This window comes from Delphinus delphis, chromosome 13, assembly GCF_949987515.2.
Source record: "Delphinus delphis chromosome 13, mDelDel1.2, whole genome shotgun sequence".
NCBI lineage: Eukaryota > Metazoa > Chordata > Mammalia > Artiodactyla > Delphinidae > Delphinus > Delphinus delphis.
Genome location: NC_082695.1, coordinates 25083374 through 25110913, shown reverse-complemented (window position 1 = coordinate 25110913; position 27540 = coordinate 25083374). Strand labels below are relative to the sequence as shown.

The window sequence follows — 27540 nt, the reverse complement described above, 5'->3', positions numbered from 1 at the left end:
GTGGGGCCGAGGGTCAAGACCTGCCCTCACAATCTAACCTTGAGAACCCGGCAGCGCCAGGTGAAGGGCGCCCTGAGCGAGGCGAGTATCCCACCATACGGATAGGGAAACAGGGACGGAGCGGAGCGGGGGCGGCCTGTGACCGTCCCTCCAGGGGGTTGGAGTGGGGCTTGCTCTCCCGGAGCCCCGCGCTCTGCCTCGGCCCGAGGCTGGCGGAGGAGCTGGCCGGGCAGAGGCGGAGCTTGCTTAGGGAAGAGCCTCTGGGGAGCCCGCGTTCGCCCGGGCCTGGGCGGAGCTTCCGGGGAGCCGGGCGGGGAAGGGGTGCGAGGCCCGGGAGGCCAGGGGCGGGGCTCCCGGGAGCCGGGACCGCTAGCGACCGGACGAGCTGAGATCCCGAGCCCTGGGGCCTGGAGGCGTAGGAGTCGGGGCGGGGCGGGCCGCGGCCTGGAAGGGCCAGGGCGGGGCTTGGGGTGGCCCAGCCGCTGCCTCCCCTTCACCCCAGCGCGCTGGTGCTGGCGGTGGCTGCCCAGGAACCCGGAGCGCACGGGTCCCGCTCCAGCCCCAGTCAAAGCCGAAGCTGCAGCCGGCTCCGGGCCGGGGCCATGGGAGCCCCCCGCCGCCCGCGTCATGAGGACGGAGGCGGAGGCAGCGGGGCCGCCGCTCGAACCCGGTCAGTGCTCCTCGAGGGCTCAGCTCTCACTCCGGGGAACAGGGGGGGACCCCGCCCTAGCGCGGGGCAGGGTCCGGCCGCGCGACCTTGGGCCGACGGCCGCCGCGGCCCGGGCTGTAGAGCTTTGAGCGAAACCTGGCCAGGTGTGCACTCCGCCTTGGCCACCCCACCGCCAGCCCCGGTTAGTTTGGGTTTCCTGATACTTCCTGGGCTGGGACCCCAGGCAGCTCTGATTGCGATCATGGTGGGAGGGTCCCCGTTGAAAGTCAGGAGCGGCACCTTCCCCAGAAGCGAAAAGTCCTCCTGGGGCTTGGAAGATCCTGTCCCCTCGGGTAGTTAAGGCCTAGAAGGGCTGGGAACTGGCTGGGAGTACAGAGCAATGGGGGAGGGCCTTCCCCTGGCCTTCCAGACTCAGCGTTTTGTCTTGCTACAGTTCTTCACTCTCTAGTTCCTCTGCCCCAGGTGGCCTGAGTTCCTTTGGGGCGGAAACACAGACTGACCCGTTCAGTGCGGCGGGCCTCAGTTTGCTTTTCTAAGTGGGGGAGGGGGAAAGCAGTGATTCCTGCTCTGCTTAAGGCACAGGGTTGATGAGAAAGAGAAAGGGCTGGTAAACTCTAAAGTGAAGTGCCAACACACTGGAGAGGTCAGGAGCACAGGAGACCCCAACCCTAAGGCATTAGTGGGACACTGTGATTGCAGCAAGGAGTAGGGCCCGGGGCTACCCTGGGATTTGCCTGCCTACTCCTCCAATTACCTAACTCTGTGATCTTGGATCAGACACTTGCCTTTCCTGAGCCTCTGTGGTGTAGTGACTCACGTTTACAGGGAGCTTTCTGTGGGCAGGCACTGTGCTAAGTTGTTTACATGCAGAGCCTCGTTAATGCTCATAATGACAAAGTCGGTTACCAATGTTATTTGCACTTTTGCAGATGAGCAGACTGAGGCCGAGAGGGGTTAAGTATTCAGGGCCAGTGAACTATCTTCCTTCCTTGGCAACAGCTGCCAACTGAAGCCAGGCCAGCACCTTCCAGGCAGACCCTAGCTCTCAGGTGGGACAGTCCCTTGGCTCCAGGCATCAACATCTGGCAGCAGCTTTGGGCTTGGAAGGCCTCGCCTACTCTTATCACCCCCCACAGGAGTATCTCTGGGTCCCTCTTGGCTGACCTGCTTGTGCCAGGATTCGGGATGGCCATGTGGGGGACGTTTAGCCACATTGGGGGTGGGGTAAGGATAAAAGAGTTAGAGATCAGGGCAAGAAGAGAAGGGGCAGCAGAGTTCCCGAGGGCCCTAGAGAGCCGCCGACCCCTGCGACGTTTACAGCTTAGGCATAGGGGAGGCACAGGAAGAGTCAGAGCCTGGCCAAAGATGGCCCAGCTAGCCAGTGTCAGAGCCCAGGCCACAGAGCAAGGAGGGAGCTGTGAACAGAGGGGCACAGTCTGGAAGCCTGGGGGAAAGGGGAGTATTGTGACACGTGGGCCTGGGTATCTCGAAGGATAAGGTCTTTTTGAAAAAAACTCCTTTCATTCGCGATTCAAGCATGTGTGTGTGCCTGCTGTGGTCTGAGGGTTGGGAGGAGGCAAATGTTGTCTGCCTGCCACTGAGGAATTCCCAGTCTGTCCAGTGGGGAAGTTACACACCACCTCCAATCCTACATATAAAGGGCCTCAGGGAGGGAAAGAGACCACAGCATTTGGATGGGAGACCACCTTTCGGACTAAGGGATATGCAAGAGCAAAGGCTGGGGAATAAACAGCCCATGTAGAGAAAAACAAAAAGGCAGTTTAAAGCCACAGTGAGGAGTTCTTGAAGAGGGAGGCACCCACCACAAGGGGACAGCACACTGCATAGGCTTCTCCCTCCACTCAGCCCGTTGGGGGATTACTTTAGGATGTGAACACCTGGAGGGCAGGGCTTGGTCTCAGTTACCTGTAATGTCCCCCGAGCCTGGCACACAGTGATGCTTAATAAGTTCGTTTTTTTTTCCAGCAAAGGTTTGATTTACTACTAAGCATCAGATATTAGGCACTGGGAATAACAGTGAACAAGATTAGCACATTCTCTGCCCTTAGGAAGCTTACAGCCTAGTGGGGAGACAGGATAGCTTTATTTTATTTTTCTTGTTTTTGTTACTTTTGCTAAGTACTGTGAAGGAAACAGGGAAATACTGTGAAGAAGAGCCCCTTCTCCCAAAGGTACAGTCAGAAAACGCCTCTCATGGGAGGAGACTTTGAGCTGGGACCTGAATGACAAAAAGGGGAAGACTTGAGTACTGAGGGTAAGAGAGTTCCAGAGCTGCACATATAAAGGTCTTGGGGTGAGGGCCAAGGTGAAGCGAGTGAGGTGGGCCCTACAGGCCTTAGTAAGAGATAAGAACGTTATTCTAAGAGCAATGGGAGACTGGAAGGGATCCCTCCAGATGCTGTGTACAGAAACAGGAGAGGGGCTGGGGGTAGAAATTGGGGCAGAGGACAGGCAGAAGTCAGGCAGGATGGAGCCCTGGGGGTTGAATCCATGGCAGTGGATGGAGGGAATATTAGAAGGCCTCTAGTCATGGCCTGGGTTCCTTTTAGAGCCAGAAGGAGGGAGCAAAGCCTGAGCCTGCCTGGTCTAAGTGTGCCACGCCCCAGCTGGATGGAGATCAGGACTCACGGCAGCGCCTGTGAAGGGCTTCGCACACATTCTTGCCCCAAGTGCCCACAGCACCCTGCGGGCTGGGGTCTGTGAGAAAGGAGCGGGCACCGAGAGGCCATGTGACTCACCCAGCTGGTGGCCTGCACTCACCCGTGCCATCCTGCCTTCCAAGGGCCCCGCAGGTGAGGCATAGGAGGAGAGAGGACAGTACAGTGCAGCAAAGGAGCAGTCACGGGTCCCTGCCTCCTGGGAATGCATGACAGCCCAGCAGGGCACAGATGAGCTCCATGCGAGCGTCTCCTCCTGTGAGCCAAAGCATGAACTCTGGCCCGGTAGAGTGCAGATTAGGGAAGGGGCACGGCCAGCCTGGCATCAGGGAAGGCCCCAAAAGTGCTGGCATCTGAGCCAGGCCTTGAGACCGGGGAGTGTTTAGACATGGGGAGTAGGAGCTTGGGACCCACTCCAGGCAAGAGGCTGCCTGGACAAGACCAGCAGGTGAAAGGCCAGGACAGACTCCAGGATTCATGGGTGGCCCTCCTGGTTGGTGCACGCGGAGGAGGCCAGGGCAGCTCTGCACAGACCAGTCGTGGGTTCAGGAGAGTCCCCCGGAGACCCCTGAGGCAGGGAAACCACATGGGCTGAAAGGCCGTCCTAAATGAACAGAGTGCTCACAGCCGGAGAGAAATCCTTCCAGTTCTTTAGACTCTAAGCTCTGTCCAGATTCACAGGATCCCAGGGCAGGAGGGTCCTGCAGGCCGCGTGCCCGCTTGCCTGCCCCAGCCCTGCCTGGTGCTCCCTGGCTCTCCTCTCTAAGGCACACCCCCCTACTTCCCCTATCCTGGCCCCTTGTTTTTCTCCTACGCTGCTTGTTTTTGCTGTCCACCAGGGCAGGGACCTGTCTGTGTCACTCACGACCATCTCTGGTTCACATGCCAGGCACTTACTAGGCTCTTGGGAATTATTTGTTGATTGAACAACTGAATCAGACCAAAGTCCCTACTTTAGAGATGGCCAGACTCTGTCCAGCATGAGGGAGTCAGTGGCCTAGCCCACAGCCGGCCAGTGGCAGAGCCAGGGCTGGAATGCCAGAATGCCTAGGTCGGGCCCTTTCTGCTCCACCCAGAGTAGCTTTCCACATGCAGACACGTGACCGTCCCCTCCTTGTAGCCCTGGGGGCTGTGGAGTCAGGGGCCTCAGGAATTCAGACATGAATATCTGCTGAGTGCCTCCCGGCTGCCACCCTGTCCCTGCCTCCTTGGAGCACCCACCACAGAGAGGGCTCTGGAGAGGGGCCTGTGGGGCTGGGAATGCATGGAGTGGGGGGCCAGGCACAACAGGGGTCGTCATGGAGAAGTGACGTCCGTGGACAGGAGTTAGCTGGTGAGGATGCGGGGAGGCGAGGAAGCAGAGGGTGCTGGAGCAGCAGCCATGAAGGCCTTGTCCTGGGGAGGTATGGGAGCTAGCCCACTGGAGGGTTTTGTGTAGGGCTGGCCTTCTCTGACCGGCATTTTGGGGAGATCACTGCCATGGTGAGGAGAATGGATCAGGGAGCCTTTTGTAAGGCAGTGCACTGGTCCCTGAATGGCTCCTGCAGGATCTGGGCAGCAGCTGATTATGGTGGGAGTGGCAGTGGTGGGCCCTACACCAGGGTCTGTGACCTCCGTGTGTTTCCCTGCAGGGGACTTTGTGCAGCTGCCCGTGCCCATTATCCAGCAGCTCTACCACTGGGACTGCGGCCTGGCCTGCTCCAGGATGGTGCTGCGGTGAGTGGGCAGGCCTTAGCCCTCCCAGTCCACAGCACCTGCTCTTCGGGGTGGCACACAGGGAGAGACCTGGGTGGGATTCATCGTCCATGTGGCTCTCCTCTGTTGGGGCTTGTGGGAGGCCCAGCTTCCATCCAGGCTCCATCCCACCTGCAAAAGCAAGCAATGGTGGACCAGGCCTTCCAGGTCTGCGTCCTGAGAATGCCAGGGCTCTGGAATGGCCAGGAAGTCCCAGGTGCCCGGGCCTGGCCCACAGAGTGACCCCATGATTGAGATGTGGTGTCCTCCCCACTCTTGGCCTTGGACTCTTGGGAGACTGAGTCACTAGGGAGCTGACCGCTGAGCTGAGGCTGTGTGAATATCACAAGAACCTTGACCACTGGGGCACGGAGGGACCATAGCCATCTCCTTGTCACAGAGTTTTCAGGCAGCAGCCTAGAACGCCAGGGCAGCCTCTCCCTTACCCATTTTACCTCCTGGAATTCCAGGCAAGATAGGGTTCAAGAAAAGGATTCTGTACCTAAAACTTAGAAAACCACTGATGTGGTCCAAGCACTTAGATGGTCCTAGAGATGAAGCTGGCGAGGCCAGAGAGGATGGCAAGACTTGACCAAAGTCACAGCCAGCAAGAGAGGTCAGACGCAGAATCCAGGCCCTGGACTCCGTGGCCGGTGCAGTGCCCCCAGCAGCCTCGGGTTGTGCCTGGCAGTGTGTGGGCAGGACGTAGGAGTTCATGACAAAGGACAGAGCCTTATGGGGGCACAGGAACTCAGACAGTGGCTGGCAGGCCCTCGGGTAGAGGGTGACCCGGACCAGCTTCCCTGACCTCAGCAGCCCATCTGCCCACAGCTACTTGGGCCAGCTGGACGACAGTGAATTCGAAAGTGCCCTGCAGGAGCTGCGACTGACCAGGAGCATCTGGACCATCGACCTGGCCTACCTGATGCGCCACTTTGGCGTGAGGCATCGCTTCTGCACCCAGACCCTGGGCGTGGACAAGGGCTACAAGAACCAGGTGAGCGCCAGCCACTGGCCTTCACCAGATGTGGTGATCAGAAGAGGGTGTGGTCCAGACCTGGACACCCACGTGAGCACCCGGTGTTCAGAGACCAGGGAACCAAGGCAGACGTGCTAAGGGCAGAACTTGTGAGCTGTCGGACCAGATCACCTTGGGTCCAGCTGCTCAGAGGACCCCAGTGGTGAGCCGGGTCCCTCCTGACGCCCCCACCACAGACACCCGCCGCCTGCCTTCGACAGCACCTGACGATGCACAGAGGAGCGTCCGGGTGACCTTCCTGTGTCCTTCCTTGTGTCCCAGCATGAGCCGGGCCAGGCCTCAGAGCACACACTGTCCTCCTCTACCATCACTCACCGATTTTCTTCCTTCTCATGGGGACAGCTGGCTCCAAGTTGGGTCATTGGTGTTCTGGAAGAAAAAACAATATACTGTCTTTCATTTCTTTTATTTTTCTTTTTAAAAAGAATGCCAGCATAGCCTTTCCCATACCCCAGTGCATTTTCCCACCCTGCACAGCTGGAGCTGGTCTCACCTGCCTCCTGCAGGGTGGATCGCGGCCCATGCTCCAAACTTTGGCAGAGCAGAGTCGCTACTGGCCTCGCTGGCAAGAGGGTTGTCGCACGGTGGCCAGTGCTCGTCAACCTAACTCTCCTTTGAACCTTCTAGGCCAGGGGAAGAAGGCTGACAGATCTGGCTTGGTCAGCGTGGCCGCGAGGCAGAGGAAAGGGCCTAAGAGCAGGGTATTTTCTGCCTCCCTCACAGGGGCTCTGGCCCCCTTAAGACCCCTGCACCAAACAGAGATTGTTCCTTGCTAACATATACTGGCTGAGCCGAGTGGTGGCTAGATATCCAGGGGCCTCAGCCGGCCCGTTTGCTCATTTACTCCAGACTCCTGCCCATCAGGGTACACAAGCCCGGGGCGGCTAACCTTCCTCAGGGTGCCAGCCTGAGCCTGCTGCCCACCCATCGCCTGAGCATCCTCCTCATTCTCTGTGTGGTCCTGCACTCCCGGCCAGCCGCCCTGCCCGCTTGGGACAGACAGCCTTCCACCCAGGCATGCTGCCTGTGCTGTCCCCCTGCAGGCTGGGCTCCTCTGCTAACTCCAGAAGGTGCTGTTTACTTCATCCAAGTGGGGTGAGGGCAGTGGCCTCTCCAACTGCCCTTCTCTCTTCAGTCCTTCTACAGGAAGCACTTCGACACAGAGGAGACCCGGGTGAACCAGCTGTTCGCACAAGCGAAGGCCTGCAAGGTGCTGGTGGAGAAGTGGTGAGTCCACCCCACCCCTGCCCTTCCTTGTGCACCTGCTCACCCACAGACTTGCAGGTTGTGGGGAGGCCTCAGGAAAGGCTGGGGAGTCAGGCAGAACTGGGGTTTCCTACCCAGCTGGCCCTGGGCACTGACTGACTTGCCCCCCCTCCCCAGGCCTTAGTTTTTCCATCCATAAAATAGGGACAAGTGGGGCTACATGACCTACTATACACAAAACTCTGGCCTGGGGTAGATCCTGAGTGGGGGATGAAGGAACAGGTGAGCAAGACAGACTCCAGCCAGCCCTCGGGCTGCTCACAGAACAGTGGCATGGGACAGAACACAGGGACCCTAATAAAGGGGTGACAGCCTGGGGAGCATGCTGGCACGGTGATGGAGGGTGACAGGGACAGCCCAGGGTCACTGTCTAGGGAGGCCTGGCTGCCAGATCTCCCCACGGGCTGCTCGACCTTATGTGGATCCCGCTTCTCAATCTATACGTGGGGGCAGGACTCAGGAGACCCCACAAGCGACTTGGCCAGATGCGAACCATTTCTTTCCCTGGGCTCCCTGTAGGTAATGCGCCCAGGCCTGCTGGCTCAGACCTGGGCTGGGTCCCCCAGACCTCCCTTGGGTCTCCCATTCCCCCCAGATTTCTGTTTTCATTGTAACATAACCTAGGCACACGAAAGCCCACTGAGAAACAGGGAAAATGTCTCCACACATCCTCGGGCCCCGTGAGCACGTGTTGGAGGGAGAGGCAGCCGATGTGTGCTTAGTGGCACTTGACAGGTGCTTCCTTGTTGAGTGGAGAGCTGGGGCTGTCCCCGTCCCACAGGTGAGGAAACTGATGGGAAAAACAGTGTGAGCCACCGTGGCCACCCCAACTCAGCCGTGCTGTGACTCGAACCTGGGACTTGCACCCCCGGGGTCCCATGGAGTCTGCCCTTTTCCTTCCAGCCCAGCCCCTGCTTTTCCCGGTAGCTGAAATCCCACTCTGGTACATACCGTTGGCAACTCAGCCAGCTGTTTCATTTCAGAGACCAAATGGAAAAAGGGCCTATTTCCCTGGGCCAAGGCAACAGACCAGACGGTCCTGTGACTCAGCGTGGCTGGAGTTGGGCCAGGCCATGAGGTGCTAATGTGTGCTCCTGAGGAGCTTGTAAGGATGGAGGGCCCAGAGTGGGTGAACGTCCCCCCCGTGAAGATGGTGGGGCCCCAGGCACAGAGGACCCTTGCAGCCCTTCTCCCCTCTGGGTCTTACTTGGACTTGCTTCCTTCTGGGGGCATTGGAGGGGGGCTGTGCCTAAGAGTCTGGAGCAGCTGGCTGAACTGAGGGTTCCCCTCAACGTGCTGCTGACCAGTCCTTCCTGGGCAGCCCCTTCTGCCACGAGGAGCCTTAGAGAAAAAGAAAAATAACCCTTTCAGAGAAACACTTGGTTTTGAAACTGGTGAAGGCGTGCTTGACTCAGATTTTGGGAAGCAAATTAAACCAACAGTTTACATTAATCACGCATCATTTAGGGTAAAAGACCAAGGCAGGGGGTGCTTGTACAAAAGAACTCACTAACCAGGTCAAGAGGTGGGGTGCTGCGCCAGTGGCCCTTGATGGGGGTCTGTCTGGAGCTGAACTGTCACCCTGTGAAGGGCCTGATGGGTCCAGCTTGTCCTGGGCACGCTCAGAGCCCTCCAACCCTGGTCCCATGCTTGGCCCCCATCTGAGCCTGGGCCACCGTAACAAAGCAGGACATTCCCACCTGCAAGGATCTCAGGGCAGACACGAGCCATGTCCCCAAGCTTTGTGACACAGGACAGGACGGGTCCAAGTGGGGGTCCACTTGAGAGACGGGGAATGGGCCCCAGCGGCGCCAGCTGACCCTCCTCCTGCCCACAGCACAGTGAGCGTGCAGGACATCCAGGCCCACCTGGCACAGGGCCACGTGGCCATCGTGCTGGTGAACTCAGGGGTGCTGCACTGCGACCTCTGCTCCAGCCCCGTCAAGTACTGCTGCTTTGCCCCCAGTGGCCACCGCTGCTTTTGCCGCACCCCCGACTACCAGGGCCATTTCATCGTGCTGCGCGGCTACAACCGGGCCACTGGCTGCATCTTCTACAACAACCCGGCCTATGCTGACCGTAAGTGTGGCAGGCGGCAACAGTGGGCAGGGCGGCCCCTGGCCCCCACGTCTCCTCCCATTCAACCTGGTGTGGCCAAGACCTACCTCAGTGCCTTCTCCCCAGAGCCCCTCCTCCCCCTGGACTCCCTCATCCTTGCCACCCCTCTGGCCATGCAGGAAACCAGCCACAACTTGGGGCTGTGCCAGACTCCATACCCCCGTCATCACAGGCCAGCCCTCTCTCCCTCCCACTGCGCCAGCCCCCTGCCACCTCCCGGGGCCCACCCTGCTGTCTCAGCTGCACAGGCCGCAGTTTCCATCTCCCCCAGGCCAGCCCTCCGAGGATAGCCAGCACACTTGTCAGAAAGGAAAGTCTGCCCAGCCCCGGCCCCAGCCCTGGCTCCAGAACCCCCCAGGGCTCCCATGGGCCTGGGGATGGGGAAGGACCATCCTGACTCACACAGACTTGTCCCGTGCGACCTCGCGCGTGTTTCTTCCCCTCTCTGGGCCTCACTTTCTCCATCTGCTGAACTGGGGAAAGGTCAGAGAACAAGCTCACACAGGCTGCAATAGGCAAGGAGGGCTTCCTGAGCAGGGAGGGGCAGCCAGGCATGTGGGATGTGGCTTCCCTGGGCGCTAGTCAGGCAGGTGCTCGCCTCACCAGCTGACCCTGCTCTGCCCCTCGTGCCCCAGCAGGAATGTGCAGCACCAGCATCAGTAACTTCGAGGAGGCCAGAACCAGCTACGGCACGGACGAGGACATCCTCTTTGTCTACTTGGACAGCTGACAGCAGGAGCCTGGTGTGCCCAGGCCCTTGGACCCCACCCTGCCCTGCCCCAGCTGGGCCCACTCAGGAGGCCCTGGCCCAGGTCTGGGGCTGCCAGGGCTCAGATGTGGAACTGTGGCTCCGGCTCATGTGACCAAACACCAGGGAGTTCTAGGAGGCTGAGTCCCACGTGCTTAATCCACCAGCGCTGAGCCGTCATGCCACTTACCCTGCACTCCTGCTGGTTGCTGGGTCGTCCCCAGAGCATCTGGGTGGAGCCTCCCCCAGGACCCTGAGGCTGACTCCAGCTGTGCTCAGGGGACATCCACCCCTACGGGTGCCCTGTTGCCTGTGAGCCAGACCCAGGGCAGAGGGAGAAGCCTGAGCCCATCTCCGCACAGACCTGGTGAATGAGCCCTGAAGAGAGATGTTGCTTGTCTGTTTGGAGACTGTGTAGCTGGCCTGGGCCCCGGGGCTGGGACTGCTCCAGCCTTGCAGGGACCTGGAAGTACTGCAGACCCCCCTGGGCCTTTGGTGGATGCTGCCGCCCCCTCCCACCTCCCAGTGGGACCAGTTCCTGCAGCTGATTGCAAGGCTTCTGGCCCCTGGGGAAGGCTGGACCTCAGGCAGAAATGACTCTGAGGCCCCTGCGGCCCTCCAGGTACTCCATCTCCTTGGGGTGGAAACCTGGGCTGCAGGTGGGACCCTGGCTCCTGCTGGCCAGCAGTGCTCACAATGCCTGACCCCGAGGGCCAGGAATAGCTGCCTGGTCCCCAAAGATGCTCACACCCACGAGGCTTCCTGACTAGGCAGGCAACGGGGCTTGTGTCTGAGGGCGGGGAACCCCAAGTTTCGCAGGGTTGGTTGCTGGGGCCCTGGGCCTGCGTGGCTGATCAGTGGCTGGGTGTGTGTGGGGTACTGTGACCCTCCACCACCCGCCCTGGTGTTCACATCAGGACCTTTTGCACAGAACTTTGGGTCTCTTCTATCTGACAGGAGGGGTGTTACCTACCCAGGATCACACAGCACGGCACCATAGCATGGACTAGAGCTGTTTTCTTTTTCTTTTTTTTTTTTTGAGAGGGGGAGGGTGGTGTTTTTGAGATTTAAGTTTTCACTTTATGGGGGTGAGACTCAACCTCAAGTAAGACAATAATAGTGAGATTGTAGGTACTTTGGAACCACTGACACCTCTCTTCACAGGACAGGTAAGCCAGCCCAAGTTCTCTTTCAAAGGGGCCTCTCACCATACGGACAGAATCTGGCCCGGGAGAGTGGTGGAGCTGGGTCTTGAACCTGGCTCTGCACCTGAAAAATAAGGACAATGGATCATTCCCAAAAGGGCTGGGGACACCCATGCCTCGGGTTGCCTCTGGCTAGGGGGAAGGGATGCCCCAACAGCCACACCGCTGCAGCACCCTGCATCTCTGTCTTCCGGTGCCTGAGGCATGATGTGGGGCAGCTGCTGCCCCTCCCTCAGACTGCCGACCATGGCCATGCTCCACGTCTGCCCCCATGGAGCCATGGCTACTCTGAGGGGCAGGGGTGGGCTCTGCTGACAAGGGCTGTCAGACCACCTAACCACATTGTTTCTCAACACCAGACGGCCTTGACCAAGAGGGAGGCGTTGTTGGCTGGGCAGCCACCCTGGGTTTCAGAGACTAGTGCTGCCTGCAGACTGGCCTCGTGTCCGTTGCCTTAATGCTGGGTGGCCCAAGATCCCAGGGAGCGCTGTCCCACGCCCAGGTGGCTTTGGGTTTGGGTGTGCTCAGGAGGGGTCCAGGTAACACTGGTGAGGACATATGTGTCAAGGGAAACAGAGGAAGTGAAGCTTTCAGGATGGCTCCCTGTGAGTGAGGCTGGCACAGAGAGCAGCCTCCACAAAGAGCGGTCACGGCACCTCTGTCCATCAGAGACACTCAATCCCTGGGCTTGGAGGAGGGCTTCTCAGGGCAAGCACAGGTTAGAGGTCACCTGTCTGGAAGATTCACAAGAGCCACCTGCCCCTGGGGTGGTGCCACCTGCCTGGGGAGGGTCATGGAGGCAGGACACAAACCTCATTGTGTCGTATTCTCGCACAAATCATGAAAATGGGGCTGGAGATAGAGCCCAGACATCAGGAACTCTGCCTACAGCACGTGGCACCACAACCCCCTGGCCACACACAGGGGGCCACGCTGGACAGTTGGCTCTGTTCACTCCAGCCACCTGGGGACAAAAGGGATCTTTTGCATTACAGAGATTTTATACATATATTTTGTTTGTAATGAGCCATTCTCAGTAAACATTATCCTCACTGCGAAATGAGTGATTCCTGTCTTCTCCCCGGGTTCTCAGCACCAGTGCATGGGAACCTGAACATTCAACCTGCCACAGCGGGTTTAGCTGGGACTGGAATAGCTTCCTGCTTCTCAGACTTGCATCCCTTCCAGTGCCTGTGGAGGCACACACAAGCGGAGCTGGAGGTGGAAGAGTCTTGGAGCTCAGCTCGACTTTGACTATGGGTCTTGGAGAGGGCCTGGATGATGCATAGCTGTGGGCAGGAGGAGGACCTGGGAGGGCGGGGGAGGAGTGGGGGGACAGTGGGGCCCACAGGAGGGCATGGGGGGTGCAGAGGGCAGGACTACAGCCTTCCCTGCACCCTGAAGCCTTATCTGCTGGCTACTGGACTCCTGGCATTTTGCTTGATAAGAATCTACAGAAAAGGACTTCCCTGGTGGCACAGTGGTTAAGAATCCGCCTGCCAATGCAGGGGAGATGGGTTCGATCCCTGGTCCAGGAGGATCCCACATACTGCGGAGCAACTAAGCCTGTGCACCACAACTACTGAGCCCGCGTGCCTAGAGCCCGTGCTCCTCAACAAGAGAAGCCACCGCAATGAGAAGCCTGTGCACCGCAACAAGGAGCAGCCCTCGCTCGCCGCAACTAGAGAAAGCCCGCGTGCAGCAACCAAGACCCAACGCAGCCATAAATAAATAAACAAATAAATAAATATGTTAAAAAAAAAATCTACAGAAAAAGGAAGTGTTTGGAAATCCTGCCTTATCTGGCATCCTCAGACCTGCCCCAGGTCCTACAGAGAGCTGATGGAGCCGGAGCCTGTAGGTCCTGGTCTCCGGCCGGTGCTCTCATGCTGGCTGACTGCTGCTCAGCCCCTCCCCAAGCCCCACATTGTGGAGACAGAGGTCTGTAAACTGGAGAACAGCCCTCTGGACACAGCTTCAGTCAGGGAGCTGACCACCTGAGGTCAGTGTGCCCAGCTAGTGTGCCAGGCAGCAGGGCAGGTCTCCTATGAGTGTAGCCAATAGCATGTGAGCCCTGGCAGGGAGCGCACCCCTCTGCACTTGAGCATGAGCCCTGACCATTCGGGGAGAAGGAGCCCATCCTGAATGGACATATCATGGGTCGGGACAGGCATGGGAGAGATTGGTTTGGGGCCTCTGAGTGGCCCCTGAATACAATTATGGGAGGAAAATGACAGAATGAGGGAGGCATTGAAGCAGGAGGGACCAAAGGGGGGGCGGGGCATGGTGAGTCCTGGGTGGAGTACGTTGCCCAGAGCATGTGGACGGGGGGCATGGGGGGGGACAGGCTGAGGACTCCTGGGAAGGGCCCCACTGGGAGCCAAGGGGCCAGACCAAAGCAGAGGTTTGGGTGCAGGTAAGCTGGCGCCTTTTGCCCAGGGTCGCTCATGGGGTTACATGAGGGTCTCTCAAGCTGTTGGGCAGGGCTGCAATTGCCTCAAGGCTGGACTGGGGCTGAAGCATCTGCTTCCAAGCTCACTCATAGGGCTGCTGGTCACAGGCTGCCTGGGCATCCTCATGACATGACAGGAGGTAATAAGAGGGAGGGAGGGAAGGAGGGAGGGAGAGAACAAGAGCACGAGAGCATGAGAGCAAGCGTGAACACCAGGAGGCAAGGATCACTAGAGGTCCCATAGACCAGAGCTAGGAACGTTCCGGAGACAATCCTCTCTAGCGTTTCCTGAGCCACGCCCTTCAGAATACTAATGGTGAGAAGTCCTATATGACGGGGTGCCCTGGTCAGATCAGCTTGGCAAATACTGCATGCTGCAGCCCCCCCGCAGAGATTTAGGATGTGCAGAAAAGACTCTATAATCCTGCGGCAGGGTGACCCCATTCATTTAGGGTTTCCCCAAACTGCTTTGCCACAGAGTTTGTTTCTGTGGAACACTGGTATTCTGTGAAACATGCCCATCCTTGGGTAACCACTGGTCTAGTCCAGTGGGGAGACTGCAGCCCAGAGAGGGGAGTGACTGGCCCGAGGTCATTGTTCAAAGAGTTATGGACAGAGCTTGACCCAAACCCATCATTGCTGCTTTCCCAACCCTTGGTCCAGGTCACGGTCAGAAGCAGACCAGTGGCCCTGCAGGAGTGAGCCGTGCCAGAAGAACCAGGAAGTGAACTCTGGGTTCTGGAGCCAGAGCTGGGCTGCACTTGTCCCGGGGGTCCTGTCTCCAGGTAGGGAGCCTGGCGTGTGGCCCCAACACTCTGGAGGACCACAGATCCTGTTCTCCTCTGACTCACCTCCGTCCAACCTGCCCCAGCTGCAGTATCCAGGGACCCACATCATGGATTTCCCCTGGCCCGAGGGACACCTCAGCTTTACCTGAAAAAACTGGCAGCTGATCCTCCAGGGGGAACTTACATCCCCAACTCCCTCTACCAAAGCAAAGCCATTGGCTCTATGGTGACCTCAAGTTCCCCCAAATGCCTGGGTCTTATTCACCAATGGGTCAACTAAGCTGAAATCCAGTGGTGTCCACTGGCTGCTCTGCTGTTTACCCTCAGCAGCACGGCCCAGAACCAGAAATGGATGTGAGTCCTCTGCTCAGTGCGAGAATCCCAGGCCATTCTCATGCACTAGGCCAGTCCTCCACTTGGTAAAGCCTGATGTGTTTTTACTGGCTCTTGGGCTGTTGTTGGGTCTGCCACCCCGCAAACTTCAAACTGTCTAGATCACTCATGTGGATGCCCAAGCCTGTTCTCTGATGCGACCAACTGGGATAAGGCTGGTGATTGCACCCCTGGGCCACCTGACTGCCACCTGGATTCATCACTGGGCTGGGTATGCCAACACACCCACCACCTTGGACCTGGCACAAAGGAAAAATGGTTTCTGATGTGGAGGCCACCACTGCATGCTGGAGTTGTGATTCCTGCCAAGGGCTGGCCCATTTCTCTTGCAGGGAAGGAGGTCACCTTGCCCACCTTGCCCGGGCGGCACACCTCCGACTCCATCGTACCTCCCACCTGCTCTCGGGGCTATTCATGGTGACTCATCACGGTTGACACTTTTTAGGGTTATGGAGTTGCTGTTCCGTTCCAATCAGCCAACTCTGGGCACACCGTTGTGGCCCTTGAAACTAATCTGTGTGGTGTTTTTGGCTTTTGGGGCCATTTGCAGTCTGACAAGGTGTACCTTTCATCACAAAAGCATCATCAACAATGAGCAGAAGTCAAGATATGCTGTGGACCCTCCACACTCCCTGCCATCCAACCACAGGCCTCTGGAAGCATTCAACACTGGAATGCCTCCTCAAAAATCAACACAAAAAGGTTTCTGGCTCTACTTCCCTCACTGCCTCCTGCTCCACACACTTTTGTAAAGCATTTTGGCCATTGAACGCACCTGTCCCCCACTTCCTGGGGACATCTGGATGAAAGTGGTAAGAAGGTCATAAGGACCTATTTTGAAATTTGGGGATTCAGACTTGACTATTCCTGGACACCTTGCTTCTTTCTTTCCCCTGAGAGCAGCTCTGGGCTGGCCTGGTTGGCACATTTTCTAGGTGAAAGCCAAGCCAAAAGGGGGCCTAGGGATTCAAACTTGATTCTGGTTCAGCCACTTTGATTCTCTTGATGGACTGGCATGGTCTTAGATCACAAGGACCGCAACCACTTGGGTGAGGACATTGCTCGAGGAGAACCCCTACGGCGGCCCATGCGGGACAAAGTGGGGAATATATTGGGTCTCTCTGCATTTTATAAAAATGTCCTTTTCTTCTTGCACCTGACCCTTCCAAACAAAAGGTTTTGGTCTGAGAAGGAGAAAACTGGGGAAAAAAATTTAACAGGTGACATTTTAGCTACTGGAGTTTAGCTATGCTGATTTTGGAGGGGGAGCAGCAACTCTGGCCCCTAGGTAGGAAACACCTTAGATCCCAGGAGATAGGTAGAGAGAGGCATTAATCACGAATGATCTTTGCCTTTCATAATTGCCTCTGGAGCCTTCCAAAAATATGCCCTGGTGCAGTTCTCCCAAACTTCTGCAAGCACCTTAAATGTAACAGGGTTTGCCCTCTTCCTGACCAGATGGTTTTGACTACAGTGTGATTCCTGTTAACCTCACCAGAAGTCCATTGGAAATGCAGGGGATGTGGTTGGCTCCTGTATCTTCCAGGAAAAACTCCTGCAGTACCACCAGATGCCTTCCCAACCCCCATTCCCATAGAACGCACTCAGTCACCCTGTGGGGAAGAAGAATGCCACCCAGCTGGCGGCATGGGCAAACAGAATAGATTGGATGACTGCCCTCAGGCAGTCCTTCCAAACACGAGGATCAGACTCAATTATTCAAACTCAACTGGGAACCCAAAGGCCTACCAGCTGGCCAGGAGGCCACACTAGAGGCATTATCAACCTCTGTCTTGACGGATGGAGGTCCCTCTTGGGGGACCCCAACACTTGTAAATAACACTTTCTTTCTAGGGGCACCATGTGTGCCCTGATGACTGTACTTGTGTGGACGCCGTGCATGAACTCACCAACCTCCCTGAACAGTGTCTTGCATCTTTATGGTGGTTATAACAGACCTTCAAGTGTTTATTTGTTTTGTTTTGGTTTGGTTTTTTTTTTTTTTTGACTGCGCCGTGGCTTGCAGGATCTTAGTTCCCTGACCAGGGATCGAACCTGGCACTAGGCATTGAGTGCGCAGAGTCCTAACCACTGGACCGCCAGGGAATTCCCCCTTCAAGTGTTTAAACAAATACCACCAGTAGGTTGGGTAGCCCACAGACAATTGTGGAGACCTCACTGAAATGAGGCTATCCTGAGTTACCCTGGGGAGCTTGCTGGACCAATAACTGACCCATTATTTAGGTGGACTCTGTGGGTAGTTATCCTTGTGATGGTAGTCATTGATTAGAAACAGTGATGCACAATTTGTCCCTGACTGCAGCTAAAGTGACCAGTGATACCACCTTGGCCCTGGAAGTCATTCAGGTCAGTGTCAACTTACTGGCCAGAGTGGGTACGAATGATAAACTTGCCTAGGCTTCTTCCTTGTGGGCCAGAGCGACGACTGGGCAATACCTAATACATCCTGCCATTCTTGGATTAATGACCTAGGTTAAGTGGAGAGGTCAGTATTTGAGAAAGCCATTTGACTTTTTCTAAGATAGACCTTGATGGTTTATGGGATTTGTCCAGCCTGTTGGGTCGAGGACCCAGGGGTGGGGGGCGGGTGGGGGAGGTGGGATTGAGGTTAATACTGCAGGTGGGACTCATTCTGCTCCTTGAAGTGCTGTGGGTGAAATTAATTAAATGCCAAGAGACAAACTGAATTGATTTAGTCCAGCTTCTGTTGATCAGATTAATGAGAGCAACTGTTGGCGTGGTACACTCATGGGGATGTTGCCAGAAGTCAAGATGGTGTAGAAATGAGGGGTGGACGTTTTTGGAAGTTATCGTTGTGGGTCTCTCACATTTCTCGAATTTTTGCATGACTTGCGAGCTAAAGCCATGAATGCCTTTGTCCCAGACTATTTTTCAAGGATGTCTGCCGAGCCAACAGCCTTGTAAGATATAGTTCTCCCTCCAGAGCAAAGCACAAGTGTTCTTGCGACCTTGGTAGAGAGGGGCAGCGTCTGTCTTTAGAACAAGGAGCAGACATACTTTACCATCCAGTATAAAAGAGTCAAATTCTCTAAGCTCTCATCTCTCTTTTTCCCTTTCTCTCCTTCATGCAACTCACTGTGTGTGTAGGAGTCACTTGGCCCTCTTTGTGTTGTCTTGTGGGAATTGGGGCTCAGGGAACTCCTGCAAGAAAATGCTGGTCCTCTGGCTGCTGCTATTGTTATAACGAAGTCCTTTGTCTCTGATCCAGGAGTGTTGTATCTTTGCGGAGCATCCATGAAACTGAGGTCAGCTAACTCATCAGCTTGCACGTAGGGTAAGATGTCAGATTCTTCCCTGTTCTCGACAAGATGTTCATGCTTTTCAACACAGTGAATTCCATTTCTTGGGACCTATCCTAAAGAAAACAATAGAAATAAGACTAATTTAGCCATGAAAGTATCCATACCAGCATCATTTGTAACAGCAATGAATAAATACATACATACATACCTTAATGTCTAACGTAGGGGAATAATTAAATAGGGGGCCATCTACATGTCGAACACTATGCAGCTGGTAAAGTGTTTAAAAACAATTTTTTTTTATAGTGAAGGAAAATGTTCACATTACATTGAGAAACAGAAGGGAACACCACAAAATTATATGGACATTATGATCCCAATTATGTTAAAATAGGCATAGTCCATAAAATAGGACTGGAAAGAAATATGCCAAAATGTTAGCTATGATCTATCTCTGGGTTGGAGGACTAGAGATGAGTTTTTTCTCCCTTCTCTGTATTTTTCCTTATCTTCTAAATTTTCTATAAAATATTTGCTCACTACAATCCGAAGAAAAAAGCCGATTTCTCTTTTGAATACCACAGTCCCCAGCCATGAGATCCTCTGCCCAGGGTCCCAGCTGAACCAGCGTGCCTTCCTTTGCTCTACAGAATTTCCCCAGGGGCCTGCTGTGCACCTGGAGCTGGGGACAGGAGAAACAAGAGCAGAAGCGGAGCCCTCAACCTGCACCATGCAGACATCTGCATTCCGGGGCCCATGACTCGTCGTGGACTGAGGCATGTGACCAGGAAGGACTTCCCAGCACAATCATTTAATGGGTGTTGTTGGTGTTTTTCGTTTTTTGTTTTTTTAAATAATAACTAGCATTTATTGAGCTCTTACAAAGTGCCAGACTATTCTGAGTGCTTTACATCCTCATAATAAATCTATTAGGTAAATACTACTAATTTTTTTTTTTTGGCCGCATTGCATGGCTTGTGGGATCTCAGTTACCCAACCAGGGATTGAACCTGCGCCTTCGGCAGTGAAAGCGCCGAGTCCTAACCACTGGACCACCAGGGAATTCCCTGTAGTTTTCATTGTAGAAGTCTTTCACCTCCTTGGTTAATTCCTAAGTATTTCTTTTTGATGCTATTCTAAGTGGAATTGTTTTCTTAATTTCCTTTTCAAATTGTTTAATGTATAGAAATACAATGGATTTTTGTGTGTTGCTTTTGTGTCTTGTTGCTTTGCTAAATTCATTTATTAGTTCTAATACATTTTTTTTTCTAATACTCTTTTGGTATGAAATCTTTAGGGTTTTCTACATACAGGATGTCATCTACAAACATGATTTTACTTCTTTCAAATTGGGATATGCTTATTTATTTAATTGCTCTGGCTATAACTTCCAACACTATGTTGAATAGAAGTGCAAAAAGTGGGCATTGAGTCTTTCACCATCAACTATGCATGATGTTAACTGTGGGTTTTTCATATATGGTCTCTGTTACATAGTTTACTTCTATTCTGTGTTGAGTGTTTTATTCCGAGTTACGTTGAGTGTTTTTTTTAACCATGAAAGGGTTTTCAATTTTGTGAAATGCTTTTCCTACATCAATTAAGTTGATCATCTGAGATTTTAATGTGGCATGCTACATTGATTTTTGTATTTTGGACCATCCTCGCATTCTGGGAATGAATCCCACTTGGTCAAGGTGTATAATCCTTTTAACATGCTGCTGATTTCAGTTTGCTAGTATTTTGTTGAGGGTATTTGCATCAATATTCAAAGGGATATTGGTCTGTAGTTTTGTTTTCTTGTAGCATCTTTGTCTGGTTTGGGTGTCAGGGTAATGTTGGCCTTACAGAATGAGTTAAGAAGTGCTCCCTCCTCTTCAGTTTTTTTGAAAAATGTGAGAAGAATTGGTGTTCTTCTTTGAATGTTTGGTAGAACTCATCACTGAAGCCTTCAGGTCCCAGGCTTTTCTTTTTGTTGGGAGGGTTTTGATTACTCCTTCAGTCTCCTTAATAGTTATAGGTCTATTCAGATTTTCTATTTATTTGTGACTCAGTCTTTTTTTTTTTTTTTTTTTTTGCGGTACGTGGGCCTCTCACTGTTGTGGCTTCTCCCGTCACGGAGTACAGGCTCCGGACGCGCAGGCTCAGCGGCCATGGCTCATGGGCCCAGCCGCTCCGCGGCATGTGGGATCTTCCCGGACCGGGGCACGAACCCGTGTCCCCTGCATTGTCAGGCAGACTCTCAACCACTGCGCCACCAGGGAAGCCCATCAGTCTTTTTTTAATAAATTTATTTATTTTATTTATTTATTTTTGGCTGCACTGGGTCTTCGTTGCTGTGCGTGGGCTTTCTCCAGTTGCGGTGAGTGGGGGTGCGCGGGCTTCTCATTGCAGCGGATTCTCTTGTTGCGGAGCACGGGCTCTAGTCGTGTGGGCTTCAGTAGTTGTGGCACGCAGTCTCAGTAGTTGTGGCACACGAGCTTAGTTGCTCCGTGGCATGTGGGATCTTCCCTAATCAGGGCTTGAACCCATTTCCCCTGCATTGGCAGGCAGATTCTTGACAACTGTGCCACCAGGGAAGCTCCTGTGACTCAGACTTGATAGGTTTTGTATTTCTAGGTATTTGTCCATTTCATCTAGGGTATCCAATTTGTTGGCGTACAATTATGTTGGTTCACAACCTCAGGAGTTCCCCGGGTGAAATTTAAAACTGGCCCCTGCTCTCGGAGGGCAAGAGACCAAAGAAAGAAGCAGCCACTCCAGATTGGCAGGTGGCAGTTTTAATAAAAGGACTTACATAGGAAGCTTGTCTTGGGCGGCTGCAAGATGAGTAGATCTCTGCCACCTGCCTGTCAGAATCTTAAGAGTTTACACAGATGCCTTAATGGGGTTCAGTCACTAAATACAGTCCAGATGGGCTCAATAACACACCACTCTCTCAAGGCTGCATCACCGATGTCGCTCCTAATGTAGGAACTGTGGGCAGAATGGACATTCCAAGGACACGGAAGAGGGTAAGAGCCTCCAATTGCCCAGGTCCAGCTCACAGCTCATCAGTGCCTTTAAATCCAATCGAATTAGAGAAGAATTCCAGGAATCCTAGAACCAACACAGAAGACTCATCCTTGAGATTCTGTTCCTCTAGAAACAGTTCCAATACCAGAACCTATATCAGTCGGGGTCCACCAAGGAAAGAGAAACAGGGGAATTCCCTGCTGGTCCAGTGGTTAGGACTCTGAGCTCTCACTGCCGAGGGCACGGGTTCAGTCCCTGGTCAGGGAACTAAGATCCCGCAAGCTGTGAGCCATGGCCAAAAAAAAAAAAAGAAAAAAAAGAAGCAGAAACGGTACGACACATATTAAGGAATTCATTGCAAGGAATTGACTTCAGTGACTGTGGGGTCTGGATGGACAAGCCTGAAATGTGGAGAGCAGGCTGTCAGGAAGGGCAGACTGGAATGCTTGGGCCTGGGCTGAGGCTGCTGTACACACGCGAATCCCTGAATTCCTTCCTCATCCGGGAACCTCAGCCCTGCTCTCAGGGCCTTTTGACGGATTAAATCAGGCCTACCCAGATTATCTAGGATAATCTCACTTGCTTGGTTAACTGGCTATGGGCTTTAATCACATTGACTAAATACCTTCACAGCAACACCCAGATTAGCGTCTGATTGAATAAGTGGAGACTATAGCCAAGATGACTCTTCCAATGACTTCCCCCCTGCCCGCAGCCACCAGGCGCTTCAGTGACTCTGGTCAGCCTCACCTCCCTCTAGTGCATACACTCGCACGCTGACCCTCGAATTGCTGCCAGTCTAAACGGAGAAGCGGAGAAACTCAGGACTGGGGCCTCCCACCTGTGTAACTTCAAACCAACCTGCACAATGGGTACCTGGGAATGTCTTTATTTATTTTTTAAATATTTATTTATTTATCTATTTTGGCTGTGCCGGGTCTTCGTTGTGGCACACGAGATTTTTTTAGTTGTAGCGTGTGGGCCTCTTAGTTGCAGCATGCATGTGGGATCTAGTTCCCTGACCAGGGATTGAACCCGGGCCCCCTGCATTGGGAGTCTTAGCCACAGGACAACCAGGGAAGTCCCTGGGATTGTCTTTAATTGAATTTCTAAAATTCACTTAACAAAGTTTAATCATTTCAAAGTGAACAATTCAGTGGAGTTGGTACATTCACAACGTTGTATAGCCATCACCTCTATCCAGTCCCCAAACATTTTCATCACCACAGAAGGAAACCTGGTACTCATTCGACCCTCCCCACCCAGGCACTTTAAAACCAATCTGGGCAGCAGTGCTGTCAGGGCATCAAGCAGGGAGAATTTGGACACTAGAGCCCAGAGCCCAGGCTGATCTGCTGTGGGCAGAGGTGCCCTCCTTGGCGGGCAGCGGCTGAAGCCTGTTACTCTTTCACAATCTTGGGGCTGTAGTTGGGTTGGACAGCTTCGGCAAGCTCCCGTGCGTACATCTCGTACCTGCCTGTCATCTGAAAGCGAAACACAGACTTTAGAGGTTCCCGTTTCATAACCGCCCTCATTTGCTCGCCACCACCAGCTGCCACTGGAGGGCAGCATGGGACAGAAATGCGTTAGGAAGGCTGGTTGACAGGACAGTCTCAGAGTATAATATAGAGGCACAACCCCCGTGTAACCTTTTGGCAACGATTCCGGGGCTGTGGCGAAGATCACGGATGCCGGTGATGACTCACACCCCCTAGCCCCTCCTTCTGAAATACCTCTGTGATCTTCGGCCAGAAGGTGTGGTGGCTCCAAGTCAGGAGGGAGGAGGGCTTGACCTGCTCCCGGTCACGAGCCAGGAGTGGAGTTGCTGGGATTCGCACCCTGGTCCCCTGGCTCTGGAGGCCCATCCATTCCACATGGTATCTCATCGTGGACACAGACAGAGGCTGGGGGTGGGGCCGGAAAGCCCACCCAGGGTGCTCACACCCCAGCATTCCCTCCCTCCCTCCTTTCCAAAGCCTTGACAGGAACTCATGCCCATCACCACAGCTTGGGAAGGCTTCCGCTTTCAAAAAGTTACTAATGAGGGCTTCCCTGGTGGTGCAGTGGTTGAGAGTCCACCTGCCGATGCAGGGGACACGGGTTCGTGCCCCGGTCCGGGAAGATCCCACATGCCGCGGAGCGGCTGGGCCCGTGAGCCATGGCCGCTGAACCTGCGTGTCCAGAGCCTGTGCTCCGCAACAGGAGAGGCCACAACAGTGAGAGGCCTGCATACCGCAAAAATAAAATAAAATAAAATAAAATAAAAATAAAAAATAAAAAGTTACTAATGAGAAACCATTCTGTTTATTGGTTCCGACTTCTAATTTGTGTGGAATCCTGCATTAATCTAAGCTTCCAGAGGAGGAGAGATAGGCCAGGAGACTTTCATGTGGGCAGTGCCTTCTCTGTCCAATGAGAACTTGGGACTCAGGAAACATGCCCAAGGACCCACCCTCACATAAACAGGGGAGTCAGGCCTAAAGCCCACATCTGGCTGGATCCGAAGTCCTGGTCCCTTCCAGACATGCTGGGCAAAGTCATTCCGTCCTGAAAATGCAATGTTCATTTGTGTGTATGATTTTCTTTCTTTTTTTAATTTAATTTTTTAATACAGTATGTTCTTATTAGTTATCTATTTTATACATATTAGTGTATATATGTCAATCCCAATCTCCCAATTCATCCCCCCCCGCCCCCGCCCATCCCCCCCCCCCCCGCCTCTTTCCCACCTTGGTGTGCATATGTTTGTTCTCTACATCTGATGATTTTCTTATAAGTGGGTGCAGAGTTGGTGGAAATACTGCTAGACACTAACACAGCAAACTCCATCTGTGTCCTTGATGAGATGCCATATTTTTGGGGGGGTCCCAGGCTGCAAGCACCCTACCCCAGGAGGTGGGCACTTATACTCCTGTGGTGTCACAGGGTATTGGTCTCCAAGGCCACCCGGGGCCTTCGAGTTCAGCCTCTTGTTTTACAAATGGGAGTACTGAGGCTGGGAGCAGAAGGGGCTTGCAAGGCAATGGCAGAGCCAGGCCTGGATCCCATTTCTCTGCTTGACCCACTTCCCTCCATTGTCAAGGCCTAGACTCGGGGCATGGCCACAGGCAGAGCCAGACATCCACATTTACCTTGTGATAAGTGCAAATGCCTGGAAAGGAAAACAGGATTAGCGAGGCCAATCCACTCTATTCTCCGGACAAATGAAATTGAGATTAATTTGCTTGAAGGTGCCCAGAATCTAAATCAGATGAGCAGAGAATTTATTGAGGCCGGCTGCCTGGGCATCGTATGACCCAGTGGTTCCTCCCCTGAGCACTGGCCCTGGCCTTCAAGGAGGCAGACACCAGGCCTTCTGCTCAACTCATAGCCTCACGCGGCTGTCCCTGAGGCCCACAGCAGCCGCGGTTCCCAGGGCTGGGGGCAGGACGGGCCCACGCGGAGGAGCAGGGGACTCAGAACCCACCTTGAAGCCCCAGATGTCATTCACCTGCCGGCAGAGGTTGAGGTCGAGCTCGGTGACCAGCAGCCCATCCCGGTTGCGGGAGAGCCCGGGGGTCCGGCTGCCATCAGGGGCCGCCACGTAGCTTGAGCCATAAAAGTAGCCGAAGTCCCGGTGAGCTGTGAAGGAGCAAAGGCAAGGCCCCGGTGAGCTCAGGCAGACATGGGTGGACTCGGCAGGGGGACGGGTGCACCAAGAGACTCCCAGGACAAAGGGTCCCCACCTCCCTTCCCAGTGGTGGCCAAGGTCCCAAGGACCTGCCTCCCTCCTTGTGCCTGGAGGCCCAGCAAGTGGCTGCATGTCACCCTCAGAGCCCTCACCTCTGCCCCAGGAACCTTTTACAGGTCACCCTAGTAGAGGTATTGGCTTCCGGCTCCAGCATCAGCCACCATAGCCCAAGGGAGTTGCATGGCTCTGCAGGGCCTCCCGTCGTGGCCCCGCACGGTGAGCTGGCAGCTCTGCCCTCGCCAGCCGCCACCCATGCCAGCTGTCACCCCCACCCTCCCTCCACACCTCGGTCCCCTCACCAGTAAAGCAGGGTAACAGCCACCCTGAAGGTGTGTAGGGAGCACGTGGGCGCAGTGCAGGGCCCAGCTGGCCTCACTTTCCTGCAGGGAGCTAAGTGAGACTAGAGACGCATGAGGTCTCCAAGGCCTCACGTTGGGGGGGATGTGGAGCCCTTTCAGGAAATGCTTTTCTGGGAGACAGACCCCCTCAGCACCCCCTGCTTACCAGGGCGGGAACCATGAGCGAGTTCAGACACCTCCTTGGCGAGGGGGCAGCCCCCCTCCCACATTCCAGGCTAGAGAGGTGAGGCGGGGGGTGGTGGCAGATTCCTAGCAGAGGTGAAGTGAGACCTGCCCTCAGATCAAAACAAGCTGTGGATTCTAGGAACCCAAGGCAGCCATGCTGGGCTCTGGGGCATTTGTACAGCTGGGGAGTGAGGGGTGTGGACAAGGACAAAGGGAGGGGAGAGTGAGGTCTGTGGGGTGGATGATGCACCCCTATTTCAGGGCGCTCACAAAGGGCTCCCCCACACCTCAGTCCATCTTCACCCTAGTCCCGGGGAAGGGATGGAGTCTGATCCGATCTCTACTCCATCCTCATCCGGGGAATGAGGTGGTCACAGGCCCAGGAATGCCGATCCACATGGGAACACAGCTGTGCAGACACAGTCTGTGGGGTAGACCCTGCCCGGAAGCGGCAGATGGGGAAGGAACAGTGAGGCCCACCCCTCATATGCAGTCCCACGGAAAGTTACGGGACATACCTTTCTTGCCATCCCCAGAGGTGAACTCGTTCGGAAAGAACTCCTGGGAAATAAAACCAAGGTAAGACACACCTATAGGGGGCGCTGCTGGGTTGTTCGTCAACGTCAGGCTGGGGTGAGGGAGTTAGGAGTTAAAGTGATGTGGACCAGCCTGAACTTAACTGGTCCCTGCTGAGTCCCAGCCCCAGGCCAGCAGGCGGCCAGCAGGGCATCTGACTAGCCAGGGGAAGACCCGGATTTTGCCATCTGCTGGGAGAAGAGAAAGTCATTGCAGAGAGTGGTTCCCAGGGCCGTGGAGGGCGTCTGAGGCTCGCCTGCTGGAGTCATAAAGTCCAGCCTGGGGTCTGCGAAGGCAGCGGTGGTGGGGGGGTGGTGTCTGCTCGTGGCTCTCAGTATCTTCCAGAAGCCTAATGGAAACTGCGTATCCAGCAGGGACAGGGATACGTGGGCTAATTAAAACACCGAGTCTCTTTACGTTGTCAGAAATTAGACCGACTTAGTGTTCTCTCTGACTGATCAGATGCTCTGATTAGAGTTTGACATCTGATTAGTAAGAATGAGGAAGATGATGTGTTTTGCAATAAATACATGGCGTTTGTAGTCAGAATCCTTTGGTGCATGAGGTCAAGGGTGGGTGGGGAGAAATTGGGTACTTGGTGGTACTGAGGTGAGAGCCTTTCAAAATGGTTTCAGCTAAAGACAAAACAGACAAAAACAGGGGAGGGACAGTGCTTTCTTCCAAAGTGACAGAAGCCAGTCTGCCCCCTGCTGGGACCCTAGCATGTGGGGTGTGCCTGCATGCAGAGAGGAGGTGTAACAACAAGTGTCCCCAGCAGGGCCACAGCAACAGCAATTCTTTCCCTTGTGGCTTTTGCTGCTCTGAAGAGGCTGGGCCCCGCTGGCAGGCAGGTTTTGCGGCAGCTTCAGGAGGGCTCTCTGGAGGCCAGGCCTCGGGCACTTACCTCGCCTACCCGGTTGATGGCGCAGGTGAAGCAGTGATTGGCGATGGCTGCGTTTCTGGCCTCGATTGGCCACAGGGACTCACTGTGAGAGCGGAAGGAGAGGAACCAGGTTGCCGACTTCCCAGCCAGGCTCAGAGGATGCTCGGCCCCGAGCTGCAGCCCGGGTGCCAGCCTTCCAGGCCTGCAGTGGAGATGGCCAGGGAGACTCACTGCATCCGTGGGTGACCCCAAACCCACAAACAGGCCGGCTCGTCCCCAGCTCAAGCCAAAGCGGCCTTTTGGAGAGGGCCCAATGCAGCAGAAGCAGCCCTGGATCAAAGCCTCATCCTGACTCAGTTTCCTTTTCTGAAACTTCCTCAGAGACCATGCAGATGAAGCTTCTGGGGGTGGGGTGGGGGTGGGAGGCTGTGTGGCAG

At 54.8% G+C, this 27540-nt stretch overlaps 2 protein-coding genes across 9 annotated transcripts in view; one reads left to right on the top strand and one right to left on the bottom strand.

Annotated features, from left to right (window-relative positions):
* The first annotated feature begins 502 nt into the window (after positions 1-502).
* Positions 503-12760, top strand: GUCD1 (guanylyl cyclase domain containing 1). 5 transcript variants are annotated; one of them, XM_060028448.2, is made up of 6 exons: positions 503-670; positions 4980-5064; positions 5914-6079; positions 7257-7348; positions 9354-9466; positions 10144-12760. In XM_060028448.2, the coding sequence occupies exons 1-6, from the start codon at positions 628-630 to the stop codon at positions 10233-10235; spliced, it is 591 nt and encodes a 196-aa protein (XP_059884431.1). In that variant the 5' UTR covers positions 503-627; the 3' UTR covers positions 10236-12760. The 5 variants fall into 5 exon arrangements, with proteins under 5 accessions (XP_059884431.1, XP_059884430.1, XP_059884427.1 ...); XM_060028447.1 differs by having other exon boundaries at positions 10141-12760; XM_060028444.2 differs by having other exon boundaries at positions 9225-9466.
* Positions 12761-17788: 5028 nt separating this feature from the next.
* The window catches only part of UPB1 (beta-ureidopropionase 1), a 32568-nt gene continuing 22816 nt past the window's right edge, over positions 17789-27540 (bottom strand). The window contains exons 7-10 of one of the 4 annotated variants that reach the window (XM_060028439.1): positions 27125-27206; positions 26163-26205; positions 24857-25011; positions 17789-18488 (exon numbers count right to left, since the gene is read on the bottom strand). In XM_060028439.1, the coding sequence (XP_059884422.1) occupies positions 18384-18488; positions 24857-25011; positions 26163-26205; positions 27125-27206 (385 nt within the window). In that variant the 3' untranslated portion in view covers positions 17789-18383. Of the gene's footprint in view, positions 18489-20697; positions 22875-23675; positions 23938-24120; positions 24632-24856; positions 25012-26162; positions 26206-27124; positions 27207-27540 lie in introns of those variants that run through there. The other 3 variants (XM_060028441.1, XM_060028440.1, XM_060028442.1) reach the window with 3 other exon arrangements.